This window comes from Ambystoma mexicanum, chromosome 13 (assembly GCF_040938575.1).
Source record: "Ambystoma mexicanum isolate Mex_15411 chromosome 13, UKY_AmexF1_1, whole genome shotgun sequence".
Classification (NCBI taxonomy): Eukaryota; Metazoa; Chordata; class Amphibia; order Caudata; family Ambystomatidae; genus Ambystoma; species Ambystoma mexicanum.
Window position 1 is genome coordinate 432,062,736 of NC_090938.1, and position 19,035 is coordinate 432,081,770.

The 19,035-nt window shown below is 45.8% G+C and overlaps 1 protein-coding gene across 1 annotated transcript in view; it reads right to left on the reverse strand.

The window, feature by feature from the left end:
* Positions 1-19,035, reverse strand: part of LOC138520421 (olfactory receptor 10A7-like) — an 81,954-nt gene that overhangs the window by 42,692 nt on the left and 20,227 nt on the right. The window contains exon 3 of the mRNA XM_069632820.1: positions 17,107-17,214. Coding sequence (XP_069488921.1) covers positions 17,107-17,214 — 108 coding nt within the window. The remainder of the gene's footprint in view (positions 1-17,106; positions 17,215-19,035) is intronic.

The following is a 19,035-nucleotide window of genomic DNA, read 5'->3' on the forward strand; positions in this document are numbered from 1 at the left end:
TATTGGTTTCTAAACCATCAATCAGCACCACACCTCTAATACGCCAGAAGGGATCCAAACAAATTGGAATAAGAAGCTAAATATGAACCTCCTTCTCAAATTTTGGTAACATGGACAGAACGGCAGGCTTATGTCCGTAAGGTTGTGTTTCATTGGTTAGCTGCAACACAGCGAAAAATACAATTATTACCCATTGATAAAAGGGACTGTCCAGTCAAGGTTGTATAAAAATATCTACTTTATTATTACACAACAGACAATCTAACAACACTACGAAATACAGCCCAGCCTGTAAAAGAGTGCAGAGGACAGACAGTTCTTAGAAGGAAAATGGATGCACTTTGGATACTAACAGGAGGATGGTCGGTATGGTTAATAACCACCACAGTTTGTTAAGGTTCTTGACTTCAGTAAAAGTGCAAAATGGTCTAAATATGTCTCTAGTAGCCTTCTGGGAAGGACCAGGGCATCAGATCCACAATGTACCTTTTGCTGTAGATGTTCTTGGTGATCGACAGGGTCTAGTTGGCTTCAGGATGCCTTGGAGGCTTCTGTGACAGAGTTTGAGACAGGAGTCAGCTACGTGTATCAGGCGGCAAGACGGTTCGGAGCGAGAAGCTTGACGAACAGCTGCAGGCTGGCATACACAGCGAGCCAGTGTCAGGAATCGTTGTCTCAGTGATGATCGGCGGCTCTGGAGCACTGGTTGAGACATCTCGGGTCTTTTTCAGTGACTGCGGCCTGGCGGTGATCAGCGTTGCAGTCAGTAGCGGATCGAGGAACTCGACTGGCTCGAAAATGTGCTTTAATGTGGGCGTTCGTAGATACTCATCGAGGCACTTCTAACTTTTTCAATGGGCTTGTGTCATCCAGTAAGGCGGATGGCCCACAGCTGTGGAGTGTGTTGCATGCAACTGCCGTCCTTGATTGTAGGTTTAGAGACCTTTTAGCACTCCCTATCGAGGAAGCTAACTGCAGAACCTAGCAGGGCATGCTGCATGCTGGCTGGGTACCGGTTCTGGAGTGGCTGGATGGTCCTCTGAGGTCTGTTTCACCCTCTATTCCCTGGGAGAAGTTTAGGCGAGGGATCCTGCTTCCCTCTTTGGATATCCTGGCTTTCCTTCACTGGATGAAGATGTAAGGCAGACTGTACCTTCAACCAGGGTCCAAGGATAAGTTCTTTCTACTTCTGCTGAAGCCTTCAGATGATCTGCTTAAAGACGGGCTAAAGCCCTCTTTTACAGCCAAGTAGTCACAGTGGTTGGTGTAGGCCAAGCCTACCATAATTACCCTATCCTGGGGTCCCTACCAACAAACTCCTGTATGTGTGTTGTTCAAAGAGTCTCTCTGGTTAGTGGTCCTCACTATGTGGTCCCTGTTAAAGCGCAAGGTCTCCTTTGAAGCTTCAGCAGGACCAGACTCTCCCTTATGAATGGGGTCCCTCTAGCAGGATGGCTTACAGTAAACAGTAGTCCCAGACATGACAGCTCACTGTCCAAGGCATAAAATAAACATTGTCATGTAGAAATTTGCTATGCAATTCTGTGGTTTTGCAAATTAAATTGGCACTTGTGTAGGAAACTTAGCTATTTAAGTTACCATGTTCAATGAAAGCACAGATCGCCATGCGTTCCTCTCTTGCCTTCACGGTGCCATACACCCTCTTTTGTCTGTTCACTGCAAGTTCAAAAGGGCTCATAGAGAGACCGTGCAGCAGCCTCCTCCACCCTTATGTGCCAAAGGCCTGTGTGAGTATGCAAGCAAGAATGTATTTTTATTTTTCAAATAATTGCAAACCAGAAGTCATCAGGATAATAATACCTTTATTAAGCTAACTGTATCCTGTCTACCAAAGACAAGTTTGTGTTAACTTTATTTTTTTCATGCAAATCATTCAATTCCATTTCTAAAAATGCAATTTTTTTAACATAATGCTTAATTACAGCATGGCTACTGTAAAACACGGCATTGTCTCCATGCTTTACAGTCAAGTGTAGGTTAGTGTATCTAAATATCATAGTTTCAGCTATATTTCATTTTGTTGCGGAAGATGCATCATATTGACGAGTGGACACTTTTGAAAATGTACATGATCAAACGGCCAAAGGTTTTTGAAGGCAAACCTAGTTCTGTAACCTGTTGGTTGCATGCAGCTTGCAACTGGTGCTCAACTCTTGAGCTGATCCCGTACTCCTTGAAATTCTGACTTATCACCCTGTTGCTTTATACCAACTAACCTGAATGTAAGATGGCAGCTAGTTACACTATTCCACCTAGTTTTCCCAGTTCTCTGCCGCTACACCATCCAATCTGCTTAGTCTCATACTTTCTTTCCTCTTACATAATGAATAGTCAAAGTTAACTAGATGTTTATGCATTGCAGTGATCAATAGTTCCATCCAGCCTGTACATCTACTACACTACCATCACTGTAGTTGGCCTCCAGAGCTATGATTACATGAAATATTATCACCTGCTGTAGAGAGAGCTGGCCAAACTAATGTAAGAGCCTTTTTATCATATTTATTTGTGCCCATTCATGCAGCTAACCTTTTACAGACTCTCACTGAGGGCTCGCAAAATATTTTCACCCACTCACATCCCCAAGTAGATTTTAAGAAGGGTTAATGCCATTTCAGGGGATGTTTGAAACTTTTATTTAAACTTTACTTTGTTTGCAGTAAATGTCAAATAAAGGTTTCACTGTGAAGTGCTGGCCTCTGAGTGGCAGCAGTGTGCTAAACTAAAGTTGGATTGTGGTGACATGCACCATTCTACAGAAAGCACATTTAAATTTGTTGTCATATATTGCCATGGGTCTAATGCATTTCTCTTCGGGCAAGTGGGTAAACTAAGTTACTCGACCTGCAGGTCTAGAGGAATTCTAAAGAACGTGCAAGGTCTACATACCTTACAAGTGTCTTACTTCAGTGGTACACAAAACTGCTGCATTATTGTTCATTTGTATTTTCTATGGAACAAGTAACTTCTGGGGTAGTACACATATTAGTACAACATTGCTAATCAAATGGGTTTGTTTGCTAATGAAGAACATTTTAATTAGCAAACGGTGCTAATCAATTTTGGAAAACAAATGTATGCCTTGCTGTCATTGATACTGAGGGCGGGAGCTTGCATCAGGCTGACACAGTTGCACATGAAAGGTTGTTGGGTTTCTTGTCTCCTTTGTTAACCTCTGCAGCCAGGACCCGTTTGGGCCTGTTTGAAGTACCCTCTATTGGGTTGTTAGTCGCTGCCACCAGCTGCAGGGCATACCAGAAGAGCAGAGCAGATCCGTTGTTAGTTAATCAGGCTGACCATGGCAGGGGGAAGCTTGGTCCTCCCCCTTCCTAGAGTTGACATAGTGTACTCCTGGATGTCACATTCCGGCTACATGCGACAGGGCGGACTGTGCCTGTAGGCTGTGTCCACCCAGAGTACACAGGTCTATGCGTTTGTCATAGTGTTAGCATAGGAAAATGTGTGGGGATTAGCCCCACATATTTTCCTGAGATTGGTCTACCACCATTCCATTTAATAAATAATTTCAAAAAGCACAGGCGAGCGCACGCCCCTCACGCGGATGGTCGAATTCCCCAGCCTCAACCTGCGAGCTACCACCCTACTGAGGGTCTGGTTTGCCATCAAGGCAAAAGTGCCAGCTTAGGCCACCTACAGTTTCATGTTGAGAAACTGGCTTGTGCTGGATGTCCATATCTAATCCCTATCTAGGGATATGGCCCAATGGAAAAGCTTAGGGTTCTCCACTTGCATGGTCATTAACCATCTAAGAGGGTGGTAGTCTGTTTCGATAGTGAATTGCGACCCAAACATGTAGGGCTTCAGCTTCTTCACTGTCTATAGGACCGAGTAAACATCTCATTTTTGTCAATCGCCTGCTAATGTAGGTGACAGGTTGCTATACCCCTTGAGAGTTCAGCTGCACTTACACTGCTCCAATCCCAAAATAACAAGCTTCTGTCTGGATAATAAACTCTTGACCATAGTGTGGCACTTTCAGAACTGGGGCCATGCACAATCCATCCTTCAAATCCTGCAAGGAGGTTTGACAGGTGGGGGTCCAAGTTACCTTCTTAGGCATTTCTCTCAAAGTTACATGATCCAGGGGCATGGCAATGGCCCCAATCCCCTTGATGAATGACCGGTAGCTCCCAGTGAGACCTAGAAAGGCTCTCACATGTGTCTGTGTGGTGGGGATGTCACAATCCTTCCAAGCCTGTACTTTAGCTTCCAGAGGTTGTTTCTTAACTCCACCAACCAGGTGGCCTATGTAAGTCACTGTGCCCTGCACTATCTGGCAATTTGTGGCCTTGATAGACCTGCATTCTGCAGCACCTGTAGCACTTGCTTCAGGTGGGACAAATGATCCTCCCAGTGTAGGCTGAACACGACAATGTCGTCTAAATAGTCAACTCTAAAGTTTTCCAGTCCAAACAAAACCTGGTGAACCATCCTCTGAAAAGTGGCTGGGGCATTCTTCAATCCGAAGGGCATCACAGCGAATAGATAATGTCCTTCTCGGGTAGAGAATGCTGACCTCTTTCTTGCTCTATCTGTCAAGCTGAGCTGCCAGTATCTTGACGTGAGGTCAAAGGTACTTATGAACCTGGTAGCGCCAAGCTCGTCAATGAGCTCATCTGCCTGAGGAATGGGGTGAGCATCTGTCTTCATGACAGAATTGAGTCCTCTGTAGTGCCTACAAAAGTGAACTTCAGTCTTCACACAACTGGTCTGTTTAGGGACCAGTACCACTGGGCTAGCCAAGGGCACTGTTGGATGTCTCTAGCACTCCTAGGGATAACATCTTGGAAAGGTCCGCCTTGATGGTGTTCATGACCTTATTGGACATCCGGTGAATTCTGCTCTTCTGCGGCTTACTGTCTCCAGTGTCCACATCATGGGTGCACCAATCTGCGTGACATCGAGTCAGCGAAAACACACCGGAAAACTGTCCCTGTAAACAGTGAGTCTGTCAGTTGCTGTACTGACAGGTCTGTTGCAAGTTTGACACCTTCGACTGACCCATCTGTTACTTCAGTGAGCAGAAGGTCTGGGAGGGTATCAGTCTCCTCCTCAGTCTCTCCATCTGTTAATAACGCCATGACTAAGTCATCCCAGCTATAATGGGGTTTTAGCCGGTTGACGTGAAAGACCCTACATATCTGTTTAAGTCCTTTCACGTCAATGAGAATATATACCTCACTGACTTTTTCCAGCACAAAGTAAGGCCCAGTCCACTTGTCCTAAAGGGCACTGAATTTGACAGGTTCCATAATCCACACTCACTGGCCTGTAGAACAAACTGCTACTGTGACCTTCTGGTCGTGCCAGTACTTCATCAGCTCCTGACGGACCTTTAAAGTCTTGGTTGACTGTTCCATGTACTTTGTCAATCAGGCACATAGTCCACTACATCTTGTGTGGGTGATGAGGAGTTGCCCTCCCATCCCTCTTTCACTAGACTCAGGGGAGCTCATAAAGGGTCCAAAACATAAGCTCAAAGGGGCTAAACTCTACTCTGTTTTGTGGTACTTCACTGTAGGTGAACAGTAGGTATGGCTGGAGTTTATCCCATCTTCTCCTCAGGTGCTCTTCCAAGCCATCTATCATGCCTTTCAGGGTCTTGTTAAACCACTAAACAAACCGTTTGTTTCTTGGTGGAAGGATGTAGAGAACCAGTAGGTGACTCGCCACTCTTCACACCTAGCCATTATATACGCTGATATGAAGTTTGTTCCCCTGTCAGAAACAACTTCCTTGGGGAAACCAACATGAAAGAATATCCCAAACAGAGCCTTTACTACCACAAGGGCTTTGGTGCTATCTAGAGGAACAGCCGCAGGGTGCCTATTGGTGTGGTCTACCACCACCAAGATTTATCTGTTCCCTGAGCTGGTTTGGGGATCCAAGGGACCCACAGTGTCCATACATATTCTCTCGAAAGGCAGACCAACCACACGTAGTGGAATTAAGGGGGCCTTTGTGGCGTCGCCTGATTTACCGAAGCCTGACACGTCGGGCAGGACCAGACAAATTCCTTGACTACTACGCCAAATTGGGGCCAGATAAAGTGTGCAGAAAACCAGTTAAATGGCTTAGTCACTCCCAAGTGACCCGCTAAAGGAATCTGGTGAGCCAATTCCAAAAGGAATTTCCTGTGGCATTGGAGAATCACCAACCTTCTGGTGCCCTCACCCTCAGAGTCTTTTGGTGTGCTGTACAGGAGTCCATCCTCCCAGTACAATTTGAACAGTTTACGGGTCTTGCCCTTAGCCTGCTCCTCCCCATGCTTTTGCAGGCCCACCAGAGTGGAACACTCTTTCTGGGCTTTGAAGAAGTTAGTCTGGTCTGGGCCCCCAGCTGATGCAAATTCATCCAGCTTGGGCAGACCCTTCAGATCTGAACTCACCTGTTCCTCCACCTTGGGTTCTTGTGCTCTAGCAAGCAAGACTGAAGTCACTGTTTCCCGTGCTACAAAAGTAAAGTCCTCAGTGGCTACTCGCCCCTCTCCCACAGGAGTAGGTGACTCAGCAGTCTGTGGAACTGGACCAGGGTCTACGGCGGTCCCTCCACCTTTGGAAGCCCTCCAGGCCCTAAGGCGCTGGGAGCCTTCAATTTGGCGGCCTCTTTGGCCTTCGATAAGGAGACTGCCATGACTATCTTGGGGTCAGGAAGATCATTACCCAACAGACATGGGACAGGGTTTGAGTCTTTCACCGCTACACAGCGCTGGGTCATTTTACCTCGCCAGCTGAACTCTATTATCGCCAAGGGGCACTTACTCTTTCCGTCAAACCTACTGAAACTACAATCAGACCCAACACTATACTCTCCTGGCTGTACCCACTGCCGGGTGACAGCAATGATGTTAGCTTTGATATCTCTGACCGCCAGGGTTTTGTGTCCATTGATATACACATGTTTTAAGAACAGTTGAGTATTATTGGTAACTGGGATCTCTTCTGGAGACCCAATACTGTTCCCACTCAGTGTAACTAATCCACATTTAGCCACTCCTTGGCCTAGTGGGAAGTCGTCCTCTAGAAGGCCCACACGAATGATGCCCTCCTCCATGAGTCCAACATTCACTAGGGCTTCCATGGGTAAGACCTTGCAAGCAGGATCCCCTTTCCTATGGATCAGCGCCTTACACAAGAAACAACCTTTGGGTTGGGAGAACACAGGTGTCCCGTTGTTAGGGGTGCCTGCACTCTTCTTTTCGGTGTGTACGGCTGAACTGAAGTTTTGGGATTTCCCTTCATTCCTTTGGGGACCTGACTTACAAGAGGAGTGGGTTGGACCTTTGTCCTTCCCATCCTTGTTACTTTTCTTGTCTGAGGATTTCTTGTCTGGTTTGGGTGTGCTCGACTGAGCCTTTTTCTAAACTCGAGTACTTACAAACTTGTTGGCAGACTTTGCAAGCTCCCTAGGGTCTGTAATAGTCCTGTACACAAGATGCTGGTGTAGGTCAGCCTCACAATTCTTCAATACATGCTCACACGCAATCAAATTGTACATCCCTTTAAATGTGTCAACACCCACCTGCTCAGATATTTCAATGACAAGTGTGTGAATGCTTCAAATGTCTGCCCACTTTTCTTTCCGAGCTCTCTGAAGCTCTTGAGATACTGTGCCAGGGTTTTACAGAACTCCCTGAGAAGGGCCGCCTTCATTCTCTCATAAATGGGCCATTCCTCAGGAGTTAACTGAAGAATTGCATCAGTCCCCTGGGTCGGTAAGCGACTTATCGGGGCTGCACTCCACAGTACCTCATCCACCTCCTGTAGCTGAAAAGCAAGCTTGAGTTTTTCAAACCAGTCACAAATATATTTCCCCACTTCATAAGCCTGCACTATGTCTTTGGGGATGTGGATCCAGGCTTAACCCCGGGCACCCTGGTTTGAGCCACTACCGTTGCTTTCGCTAGACGTGGATCTGTTGGCCTCCTTCTTCTCTTCGAGTGCCAGCTTGCGCTGCTCTAGGGTGATTGTTGTAATGGCATCTGGGTATGGATGCATGATGGTGATGTCACATTGGGCATCTGTGTGTAGATGCAGGATGGTGAGGTCACATGGAACCTGGAGTGTTGGTGGGGCAGGGTTCTATGGGGTTCTGCAGTGACAGTTGGAGTTGCTGTGCTGTCTGGGGTGGATGTCCCAGTATTTCTATCATCTGACTTACCTGTGCTCAGACTCAGGAATAAACTTACATGTAACTTCCATCTTCTGACTCCAGCATGGTGTGTGAGCCTGATAACCCCATTACTTCAGTGATCTTGTGCCGCTGTTTTTGTTCCACCAGCGCTAGTCTCCTTTCCTTTCCTCCAGCACACGCTTTCTAGCCGCTACATTGTTAAAAGCCGGAATAATTACTGGCCACTTAGATGCTGTGCCGAGGCCTGGGACCCGTGGGATGCTGCACTAGCCCTTGACCTCACTGACACTCTGGAGTGTTGAAAATCCAAACTTGCCACCCTGAGGGGTAGTTGGAGAGAATCACTCTCAGGTTGTCTTCTTCGCCATCTTCCACCACTCCTTGTAAAGGTCTTCTCTATTCGGGTACACAGGGCCTAGCCCATCCCCTGGGGTTTCCTCCAAAGCTGCCCTTGCGTCTACCTAAGCTTGGAGACTGGTCAGCAATTCAGGTTTGTTAACCCTGGTAATGTGGGTAAGGCCCCTTTCTTGACATAGGACTCCCAGGACATCCATTCTCATGCCTTTCACAGTCTCTATGTCAAGATCCATGATTATTAATAAATACCTACAGTGTTCCAAATGTTGCTTGCAACATTACTTTTATCGTTGGGTGACTGAGCTGTCTGTGCAAGGCTCTAACTAGATCCGACCATATGCCACTAATGTGACAAATTAACTTCCGGGGTACCAGTGGTCCAGGGGTAAATATCAGTTTCTAAAGCATCAATCAGCCCCACACCTCTAATACACCAGAGGGGATCCGAACCGATTGGAATAACAAGCAAATTATAAACCTCCTTGTCCTATTTTGGTAATGTGGATGGAACAGCAGGTTTATCTCCAAAAGGTTGTGAATTGTTGGTTAGTTGCAACACAGCAACAATATAATTATTGGACAATGATAAAAGGCACTGTTCAGTCAAGGTTGTATAAACATATCTACTTTATTATTACACAACAGACAATCTAACAACACAATGAAATGCAACACAGCCAGTAAAAGAATGCAGAGGACAGACAGTTTTAAGACGGAAACTGGAAGCTCTCTGGATACTGGCAAGAGGGTCGTCGGTATGGTTAATAACCACCACAGTTTGTTAAGGTTCTTGGCTTCAGTAAAAGGTAGAAAGGGTCCTAATATGTCTCCAGGGGCCTTCTGGGAAGGACCAGGGGGACAGAACCTTTTGCTGTAGATGTTCTTGGTACACGACAGGCTATAGTCGACTTCGGGCTGCCTTGGAGGCTTCTGTGACAGAGCTTGAGACAGGAGTCAGCTGCAGGACGGTTTGGCTACTCAGGGTCAGGAATCATTGTGTCAGTGCTGATTGGCAGCCCTGGAGCACTGGTTGAGACATCTCAGGTTTCCTTCAGCAAGTGTGGCCTGACGGCGGTCAGTGTTGCAATCCGTTGCGGATCGAGAAACTCGACTGGCTCAAAAATGTCCTTTATGGTGGACGTCGGTAGATGCTCATCGAGGCAATTCTCCCAGCTCATTCAGTGGGCTTGTGTCGTCCTTCTGGAGCAGCTGTAGGGTCCTCTGAGTTCTGTTTCTCCTGCTGTTCCCTGGCAGATGTTTAGGGGAGAGTACTTTCTTCCCTCTTTGGCTATCCTGGCCTTCATTCACTGGAGGAAGATGTAAGGCAGACTGTACCTTCAGCCAGATTCCAAGGATTAGTTCTTCTTTCTTCTTCTGGTGAAGCCTTCATATATTCTGCTTAAAGAAGCGCTCCAGCCCTCTTTTAAAGGCAAGTGGTCTGCAGTGATTGGTGTAGGCTAAACCTACCTTAATGAACCAATTCTGGTGTCCCTACCAACAATCTCCTGTATGCGTGAGGTCATAACCAGAGTGCTTTGCTACAGGAAAGGTAAAGGGGTGAAAACAGGAACAAGGTGTGCCCCAGAAGTAAGATGGCAGAAACCTTCTCTCAGCAGAAGGTTTGCTGGCCACACCCCCTTGTGATACTAAGTCCCACCCATCTTCCTGTCTGTTGCTGATCAAAGATTCTCTCTTGTGAATGGTCCTCTCTCTATGGTCCCTGTTAAAGCAGCAGGTCTCCCTTGAAGCTGCAGTGAAACCAGACTCTCTGGCTCATGCAAAACCACATTCTCGTACCTTATGAATGGGGTCCCCCTAGCGGGTTGGCTTACTGTAAACAGCAGTCCCAGAAATGACAGCTCACTGTCATTGATTCTGAGGGTGGAGCTGGCTTCAGGTTGACACAGTTACATATGGAACGTTGTTGGGTTTCTTCTCTTCTTTGTGAACCTCTGTAGCCAGGTCCTGTGTGGGCCTGTTTGAAGTAGCCTCTATCTGTATTTTAATTTCTGCCACCAGCTGCAGGGCCTAACAAAAGAGCCGGGTGGATCCATGGAGCCTTTGTTAGTTAACCAGGCTGACCATGGCAGGGGGAAGCTTGGTCCTCCCCATTCGTGGAGATGACCTAATGTACTACTGGCTGTCACCTTCCAACTAAATATGACAGGGCGGACTGTGCCTGTGGGCTGTGTCCACCCAGAGTACACAGGTTTATGCATTTGTCATGGTGTGAGCATAGGATACTGTATGTGGATTAGCCCCACACATTTTCCTGAGGTTGGTCAATCATCATTCCATTTAATAAAACATTTCAAAAAGCCCAGGTGAGCGCATGCCCCCCATGTGGATGATCGAATTCCTCACAACACCAAATGCTACAGCATAGCGACAACTGTGACATATGGGCCACAGAACCTTTCAATGAATGTGTGCTGTAACAAAGAGAGTAGAAAACACAGCCTTGTAACCGTTTAACTGTGGAGGACGTGGGAATGTCATGGCATGGTGGCGCCAGCTGTAAATGCGGACCTGTACTGACAGGGTTATTATGGTCACGTTAAATCATGTCATCCCGCTACTAGTGGAACACAGAAACAAAGCAAACATTGTTAATGAAAGTGTCCCCATGTCCCATGGTCAGACATAAAACTATCATGATATCCAATCTACCCCAAGTGCCCCCTCTTCCTCCAACCACAATGTATACCACATACATCCCTATGTCATGGTTAAAAGCAAAGGAATTAACAAGCAGCCTAGAGAGATAGGCACATTTAGGGAATTCTTTCATTGCAGATGCCAGCCAGTTAGGGCTCTCTACATGTCATGGGATGGAAAGGGCTTTAAATCCTAGTTGGGTGATAAGCGTCAAACTCTGGACCAAGGGAAGCTTGCTGTGCAAGTATTGTTGCACCTCAGCACTGCCTTTGATATGGTTACCCCCATTACGTTTATTTTGACTTCATGCAGAGGCCCACGCATACTCTATGATGCATGCATCAGAGGCAGTATACACGATCACTCTGCCCCATCTCATCACCACCCTTGTTGCAGGAGAACTGGCCTTGCCATAGAAACTCCACATTTCCCTTGAAAAGATGTGAACCTTGCTATTTTTACAAAGAAGACATACTTCAAATGCGTGGATCACCAGCACCCCTCTGCCAGAGACTGTGAGCTGCCCTTCATCTATACCGGGTCCTTGTTGGCTAACTCCTAGTGAGATGGACGACTCTAACATGAATAGTTAATTTTTAAATGACTATACAAAAGCTCTAAACGGTGAAGACCAACTAAATGAATGCACCTAAATAAATACCCATTCAATGTATGTTTAATAAAAAAATGCAACCAATGTAAATCTCATTAAAAGTATGTACTGTAGGGTAGACCTCCAACAATCTGACCAAGAAATAATTAACCTTTAGGGAAAAAGGCGTGCTGCACCCTTTTGTGAAAAGAACACAAGCTTTATTTGTATACAAAAAGGGAATTGTGACAGTCCACTGCCACAGAGCTCTCTCTCTATTCTTCAAAGCAAACATCACGTTATAAGTACAGAAATCACCATCTGTGGCGTCCATGGTATACAACGTTCTTCCCCTACCCTCACTGGTTGCCTCCTATATACATGCTACAATACATATGAACCCACAGTTCAATGGCCACATCCTCTTCGCCTCTGAATTCTCCACACGTGGGTTGCAATCTCTTCACCTTGGGATAGTATTAGGTGATTGGTTCAGTTAATGAAAGCACTGCCCTGCCCTGTGACCTAATCACATGATGTGCACCTGGCCATCAAAATGAGCCCAGTGGATAACTTCAAGGTCAGTTTGGTCCTTGCAAATAGAGCAACTCTTTTTTCCTCCCAGACACACAAGCGCCCCTGTCGCAATTTTATAAGAGTTGGCATTACCCTTTGCTCTCCCTGGTACAAATCATACACCAAATTGTCCTCCGTTCCCCCCTTATCAGCTGCTCCTCCTGGGGGTGGAGGGGGTAGTTAGATCTGGTTTTCCTGTGTGTACCACTAATCACCTAGTCTACTTTGTGAAGGATTTAGGTGGTTTGCTCACTGACATCTGGTAGTTCAAATGGAATGGCCCTTATCCTGGGGGGCACTGGTGCTCTAAATCTCAATTGGTGTTCTGGCAGCTTAAGACCTCTGCCCTGGCTCCCATGGGTTTGTCCTTCAAAACAGCCACATTCATACTTGTGTTAGGCCGCTCACATTCCTTTTTAATTTCGCATAGATCTAACAAGATACATTTGTGTGTGTATTTGTTCCCTCCTTGCTTGGGGGATGAAGTATTCGAGCAAAAGGCCTCATCGTTCTATGTTTTCAACACGGCCTGCGAAGATTCAGGCCTACCTTTGTATATGGTGTCACTTCTATGTTTCTCTTTAGTGATCAGGAATTTATTCAAAATGTGGTATGTGCATGCACTGTATCTACTTACCTCTTCTATGCAACTGTTCTTAGTTTACCTCAAATCTATGTAATTTTCTACAATAAACACCCCCACACTATTCATCTATACCTACAGGAATCCCCCCTGTACCCACGTATCTGCATTACCCACGTAATAGTATATTTTCTGCAGTCTAAATCGTTTGGGAGGAGCTAGGATCTGAACGTGCATCCCAACATTCCCCCCTTTACGTAATCCTCCATTAACTAATCCCTCCTTCTCTCTCCTCCTATCCTCTTCATCCTTAGCAAGTCATACCCTACACACATGGCGTAAACTTTCTCCATCTCGAGCATACTTCTCAGCGGTACAAGAGAGTTAAATATACCCCCATCACCCACTAAATCAACCTAATGCTCCGTATAATTCTCTGAGTCTAGTGCGGGTGAGGTTAGTGCTCCTGCTGGGTCTATAGGCCTTTCGATTCTGACCATGCGTGGCTTATTTGGTTCCTCTGTCTGAACCTGCCTATTCTTTGTACCCGAAAGAACCATTCCTGCCCCAATTGTAACCATCATCATTGCACTTTTTGGAATAGTCTTGGCACAACATCAAAGGATCATTTGGCCATGCAGAACATCACCAACAGGAGCACCACGATAGCGACCAATATCTTCACCATGGCTCAAAGCCATGACGGTGCCCATGAGAACAGTGTGTCGAACCAATCTTCAGCCTGCACACCTGCTTCACTTTCCATGCTTGACTTCAACTTATGCAGGGCCCCTATGATGTGTGTCACAGACCCATTTTCTGCATCATTTAAGGGGAACGTATGTACAGCAAGACAGTCCAATTTCTTTACACATGCCCCCTTCCAACATATCAATTCTGGAGTATCATCCGCCGGATCACCCACAATTTACTTGTTATAGCATTCAGGCCTTGTTAAGTATCATTTGCAAACTGGATCATCTCCCATTTCACAACATGCAGCCACTTGGCATTTGCTGCAGCTTGGACCCCTGGCAACAGCAAGGGTCAAAGAACACTTCCGTTTTGGTATACTGGCAGTATTTGTCTGGAATGGATTTACGCAGTTTGGGTGAATCTTCAGACAAATAATTCGATCTCTTCTTTCATATCTTCAGTGAACGTTTCTTCTTTCTTGCCTGTGTGGGTTCAGTCAGGGCCTGGTTCTGTTGCCCTCTGACTTGCTTGGGTGCAATCGGTAGGTGTGCTTCGGGCACCAAAATAATGGCTGAGTGCAATGTAGTCAGTGCACAGATGCATTGCCACGATGGTGGGAGGTGCATGTATGCTTGCTGACCACACACCCAATAGAGATCCATATGAACTGCTGTTCCTTTAGCAAGGTCTGGAATAAACATGGTTATATTGCATTTGATGTTATTCCCAACGGTAACTGTCCCATTTCCTCGAAAGCAAAACTCGTATTCTCCAGCTGCTTGAACTTTCCCTGGGACTTGGGTTAACGGGAAACCAAGGTCAAAAAGGGCTTCACTGGCTTGCCATACCATATTCATTGCAATGACCGACTGCATCTACAGTATAACAATGAAGGAGTCCTTATGATTTAAGAACTCAATCTGAGCCATGTTCGAGGATGTAAGATCCTCTAATAGAGGGATGTCTCCCAGTATGTTCAGGACGTTCATCCTATTTAAATCAAAAATAGGGAAACTGCCACCTCTGCATTTCAAGGTTAGGTGGTGATGTGCTTGTGGGGCAGGCAAGCCACGTTTAGCTTTTTGAACAGGAACTTGATCTACAATGGGGATCGGTTGTGTATGAGCTAGTAGATTCAAGCTCAAGGGTGTAGTTCTTAGGGATGTAGGTTTTGTGCTTTGATTTACAGATTTTATGGTTGTTGTCAGTTTTGGAAGACAGCAGGTTGGATTTGAATATGGGTGTGCGGTAAATAAAGCAACTGATTTGGCGATTTCTTTGTCTGAGAAAATTACAATCTTGTGTCTGTTGGCAGATATGTTTGAGCTTGGGCTCTGTTGTCTCAAAATCTGGTTTAGCATCAGATGCTATTTCTGCAGCGTGTGTTTGTTGCATGCACTTTACCTTTTTCATCAAGTCATCCAAAGGTTTATAGCATAGATCCCTGGGATTTTTTTGCATTTCAGCAATCTTTGTAGGATTCTGCTGCATTGTTTTTTTTTATCTATGTTAGTATATTTCTTTGAGACAGCAACTGAAGCGGTTTGCGAGGAGTTCTTTGGTAAGGTCAATACATTTATGAAATGGCGAGAGCTTGATCGGTTGATTAATGGGCCCTGTTTAATATTCTTAGTTTTTTTAACTATGGGCGTTGTATTAGTGCTTCTTTTAGATTTAGTGAAGATCTTGAAGGTTTGTTTCAGAGCAGTTGATGATGTCGGCTGTTCCAAAATAGGCTTTAGAGGAGCTGATGTGTTAGTACTGTTTACCTGTGAAACCGGACTGATTTGGTTATTTGTTATTAAATCGTTGTATAATAGTCGGTTACTGTCAGAAGAGGAAGTAGATTAATTTAAAATGAGAGTGTCATTCTGCAAAGGGACAGCCATACTGGGTTTTGGTGATGGGCCCAGGCTGTAACCCCCACTCAGTAGGGGAGAGGCGCCAAGGTCATAGCACTGAACAAAGGGGTTCACCCATACTCCTGGACGGACTCCCGGGGGAGTTCTATAAGACCTTTAAGAGCACCATTGTCCCGAAATTACTAGAGACATACCAAAATGCATACAAGAGTACACAATTGCTGACTAGTATGTCGGAATCAATAATTATTCCGATCCTTAAACCAGGGAAATAGCCCACAAAATGTACCTCCTACAGGCCAATTTCCCTCATTAATCAGGACGGCAAAATACTAACGTCGGTTCTAGCCAACCGCTTAAAGCAAGTAGTACCCACGCTGATCCACCCAGAACAGGCGGGCTATGTCCCGGGACGGAATATGTCATGGAATCTCCGTAGATTACACAACGTGATAGACAGCACAAATCAAAGACAGGGTGAATGTGCAATAGTGTCCCTGGACACTATCAAAGCCTTCGACTTTGTGAACTGGGAGTGGCTGATGAGTGTACTCGCCCACTTCGGCATTGGGGAGGGGTTCCTCAGATGGATTAGGCTGTTGTATAAAGACCCCAGAGCAGTGGTGAAAACGGGGCAATTCATCTCGAAAGATTGGAGAGCATATAGGGGAACCAAACCGGGATGTCCACTGTCGCCAATGCTATATATCTTGGCTCTGGAACCGCTGGTGGTTTAACTCAGAGCAGAATATGGTGACACGGGGATAGACATAGGCAGAGTGCTGCATCAAATTTCGTTATAAGCATGCTACTATCTGTAGAGAACCACGTACTGGCCTACCGTGCCTCTTAGAAGCGATCAGGGCGTACACCAGACTCTCGGGCATAGCAATCAATAAAGAGAAGTCCCTGATCTTCCCCCTGGCAGACTTAAAGCGGGTCTCCCCAGAAAGCCTCCTGGATTTGGCCCTGACATGGGCACCACGCTCCTTCCGATACTTGGGTATAGAGATACATCACAACACCGTAGACTCCCACAAATCCAACACACAGGTGGCCGTAGAAAAAATAAAAAAGTCCATGGCTTTCTGGGGAACACTTCCACTGGGGATGATGGGAAGAGCGGCCCTCCTGAAGATGGTGGTACTACCACGCCTGCTATTTTACTTCACGAACATACCACACACCATTCCCAAGGTCTTTTTCACCAAGGTAAACACGATAACACGGAACGTCTTAGGGGGGGGGGAACAGGATCGCAATGAGGACCCTACAGAGAGACTATGAAGAAGGAGGTATCAGACTACCGGATTTCGAAAAGTACTATTTAGCAGGGCAGCTACAATTTGAAGTCAAATGGCTGAGAGAGGACAAAACAATAGACACAATTATTTTCCAGCCAGCACTGACGCTATAACTACCTAAGCAAAATACCATGGCTTGACAAACCCCTGCTCAAGACCCTGCCGAACATGCTTAATCTTGCAATGGGGCTATGGAACAGGGCGTGGAGACTACAAGGGATAAAAGATCCTTGTTCGGCACAAATCCCACTCGCGGGTTTTATGGGCATGGACACAAACACACTAACAATATATCGAGCTCACTGGGAAGCCAAAGGCGTAGCACAAATCGGGGACTTGAGGAGAGAGGAAAGGTGGGCGGACTTCCAAGAGATGGTGGAAGATCATGATATACATGAAGGCCAATTCATCCTATACAACAGCATAATACTGAAAATTAAGAAAAGATAGCCAGAATGGACAGACCAAGACAACGAGCGGGAACACTAGATGCATGGTATGACATATCAGAGGGGACACACACAACCTCCAGGCTATACAAACAATTGTTAAAATAAGACAATTTGCAGGTGCTACACATAAGACAGCGCTGGGAAGAGGAACTCCAGAGGCCCTTCAGCGACCAAGAATGGACCAGGGTGCTAAGATATCCCAAAAAAGTGTCCAGGAACGCAAGGTTAAGACAAGCACAGCTATACAAAACACACAGAGCATACCTTACACCCAAGAGGATGAACAGGATGCAGATAGGAGGCCCTAATAAGTGCCCCCACTGTTCAGCTGACGAAGCCGACATGGTGCACATGTTTTGGACCTACCCAGTGGTACAGATCTTTTGGGACAAAATCAGAACCAAAGTAACACAGAGTGGACTCCAGATACAGGCTGAGTACCCTGAGAGGTACTTGCTGGGCCTCTTCCCGAGAGGAAGCAGACATAAATTGCACATAGCGAAAATGAAGGACTTAATATGCATATTGGCCAAAAGGAGGATAGCAATGGCATGGAATTCAAGGGAAGGCCCGAACATAGAATCGTGGTGGTCAGATCTCCAGAAGTGGGCACTGGTAGAAACCGCAGTGTGGATAAGAGCGGTGCAGAGAGGGGAAGGAGAAACGGCACAGAAACTAACCGCATGGAACTCGCTGATGCAGGACCTATTCGGGCACAGAGGGGAGGGAGACACTGAAGACCCCATGAGAAGAGAGGAACAATAAGTGAATGTAGGAAGGCTGTTCACAAAGCCCCCCCAAGTAGAAAACAATATAAGCACAAGACTCAGAGACTGCCCACAACGACAGCGCCATACAGAAATAGTAAGGTCGCCGGATAGTTCCGGGACAGTAGATGCGTAACGAAAATCCACGAGAAGTGCCAAAATGCCAGTTATGTTATGTGTGTTTGTATGTTATATTTGTTGTTTTAAGAAAATAATAAAGAAATAAAGAAAAAATAATTCCTATATTCAAGATACACAATCCTACAATATGGTTAAAACACATTCTGTGAGTGTCTAATGAGTTAACAATTTCTAAATGTTGAAGGCTGCTGCGTTAACTACTATAGAGTCAGCACCTACTAAGGTTGCCCAGAATTGATCTCTGCTTAAACTGTCTATTGAGTGCACAAAACCCCCATAACCTTTGCTATACAATGGGTTCAGAGCTGTGCGTGCTGTCAATATATGTCTGCTAGTCTCTACTTCCCTAGCACTGCGCCTGCACGTATCACCTTGTTTGGTTTTGTCCCACTTATTTGTAAATTCCTTTGTCTCACGTATATTAAACCTGAGTTGCATCGTAACTCTTCTGAGGGCAGGATTGGACCATTTCAGCAAGTAACTTCGAGTTTTGCCATTTATAAAGGCCTGATGAGAATATTCTCTGTACCTTCTAAGGCTATTCAGTCAATCTATTGCCTTAGCCATGTCCATCTCTATCATGTTCCTTTTCATTAGTGATATGCAATCCGGACGCTCAAATATTGTGTCCTTGGTGATGCCTAGTTTCAACAGCAGATGTTCTGAGAAGGTTTGCAGGTCATTAACAAAGTTATTGGGACATCTTTTAGTAAAGTCTTTGCCCAACAATTGCAGTAGATGGTTTGTACCCAAGGCCATCTTATCCATTTTCAGGAAAAGCAGTATCAGTTTAAGTGCCCAGCTTGATGATAATGGCTGAAGGCCCTACTCCAGACGCAAGGCCTCAACTTGCACCCCACATGGCATATTCA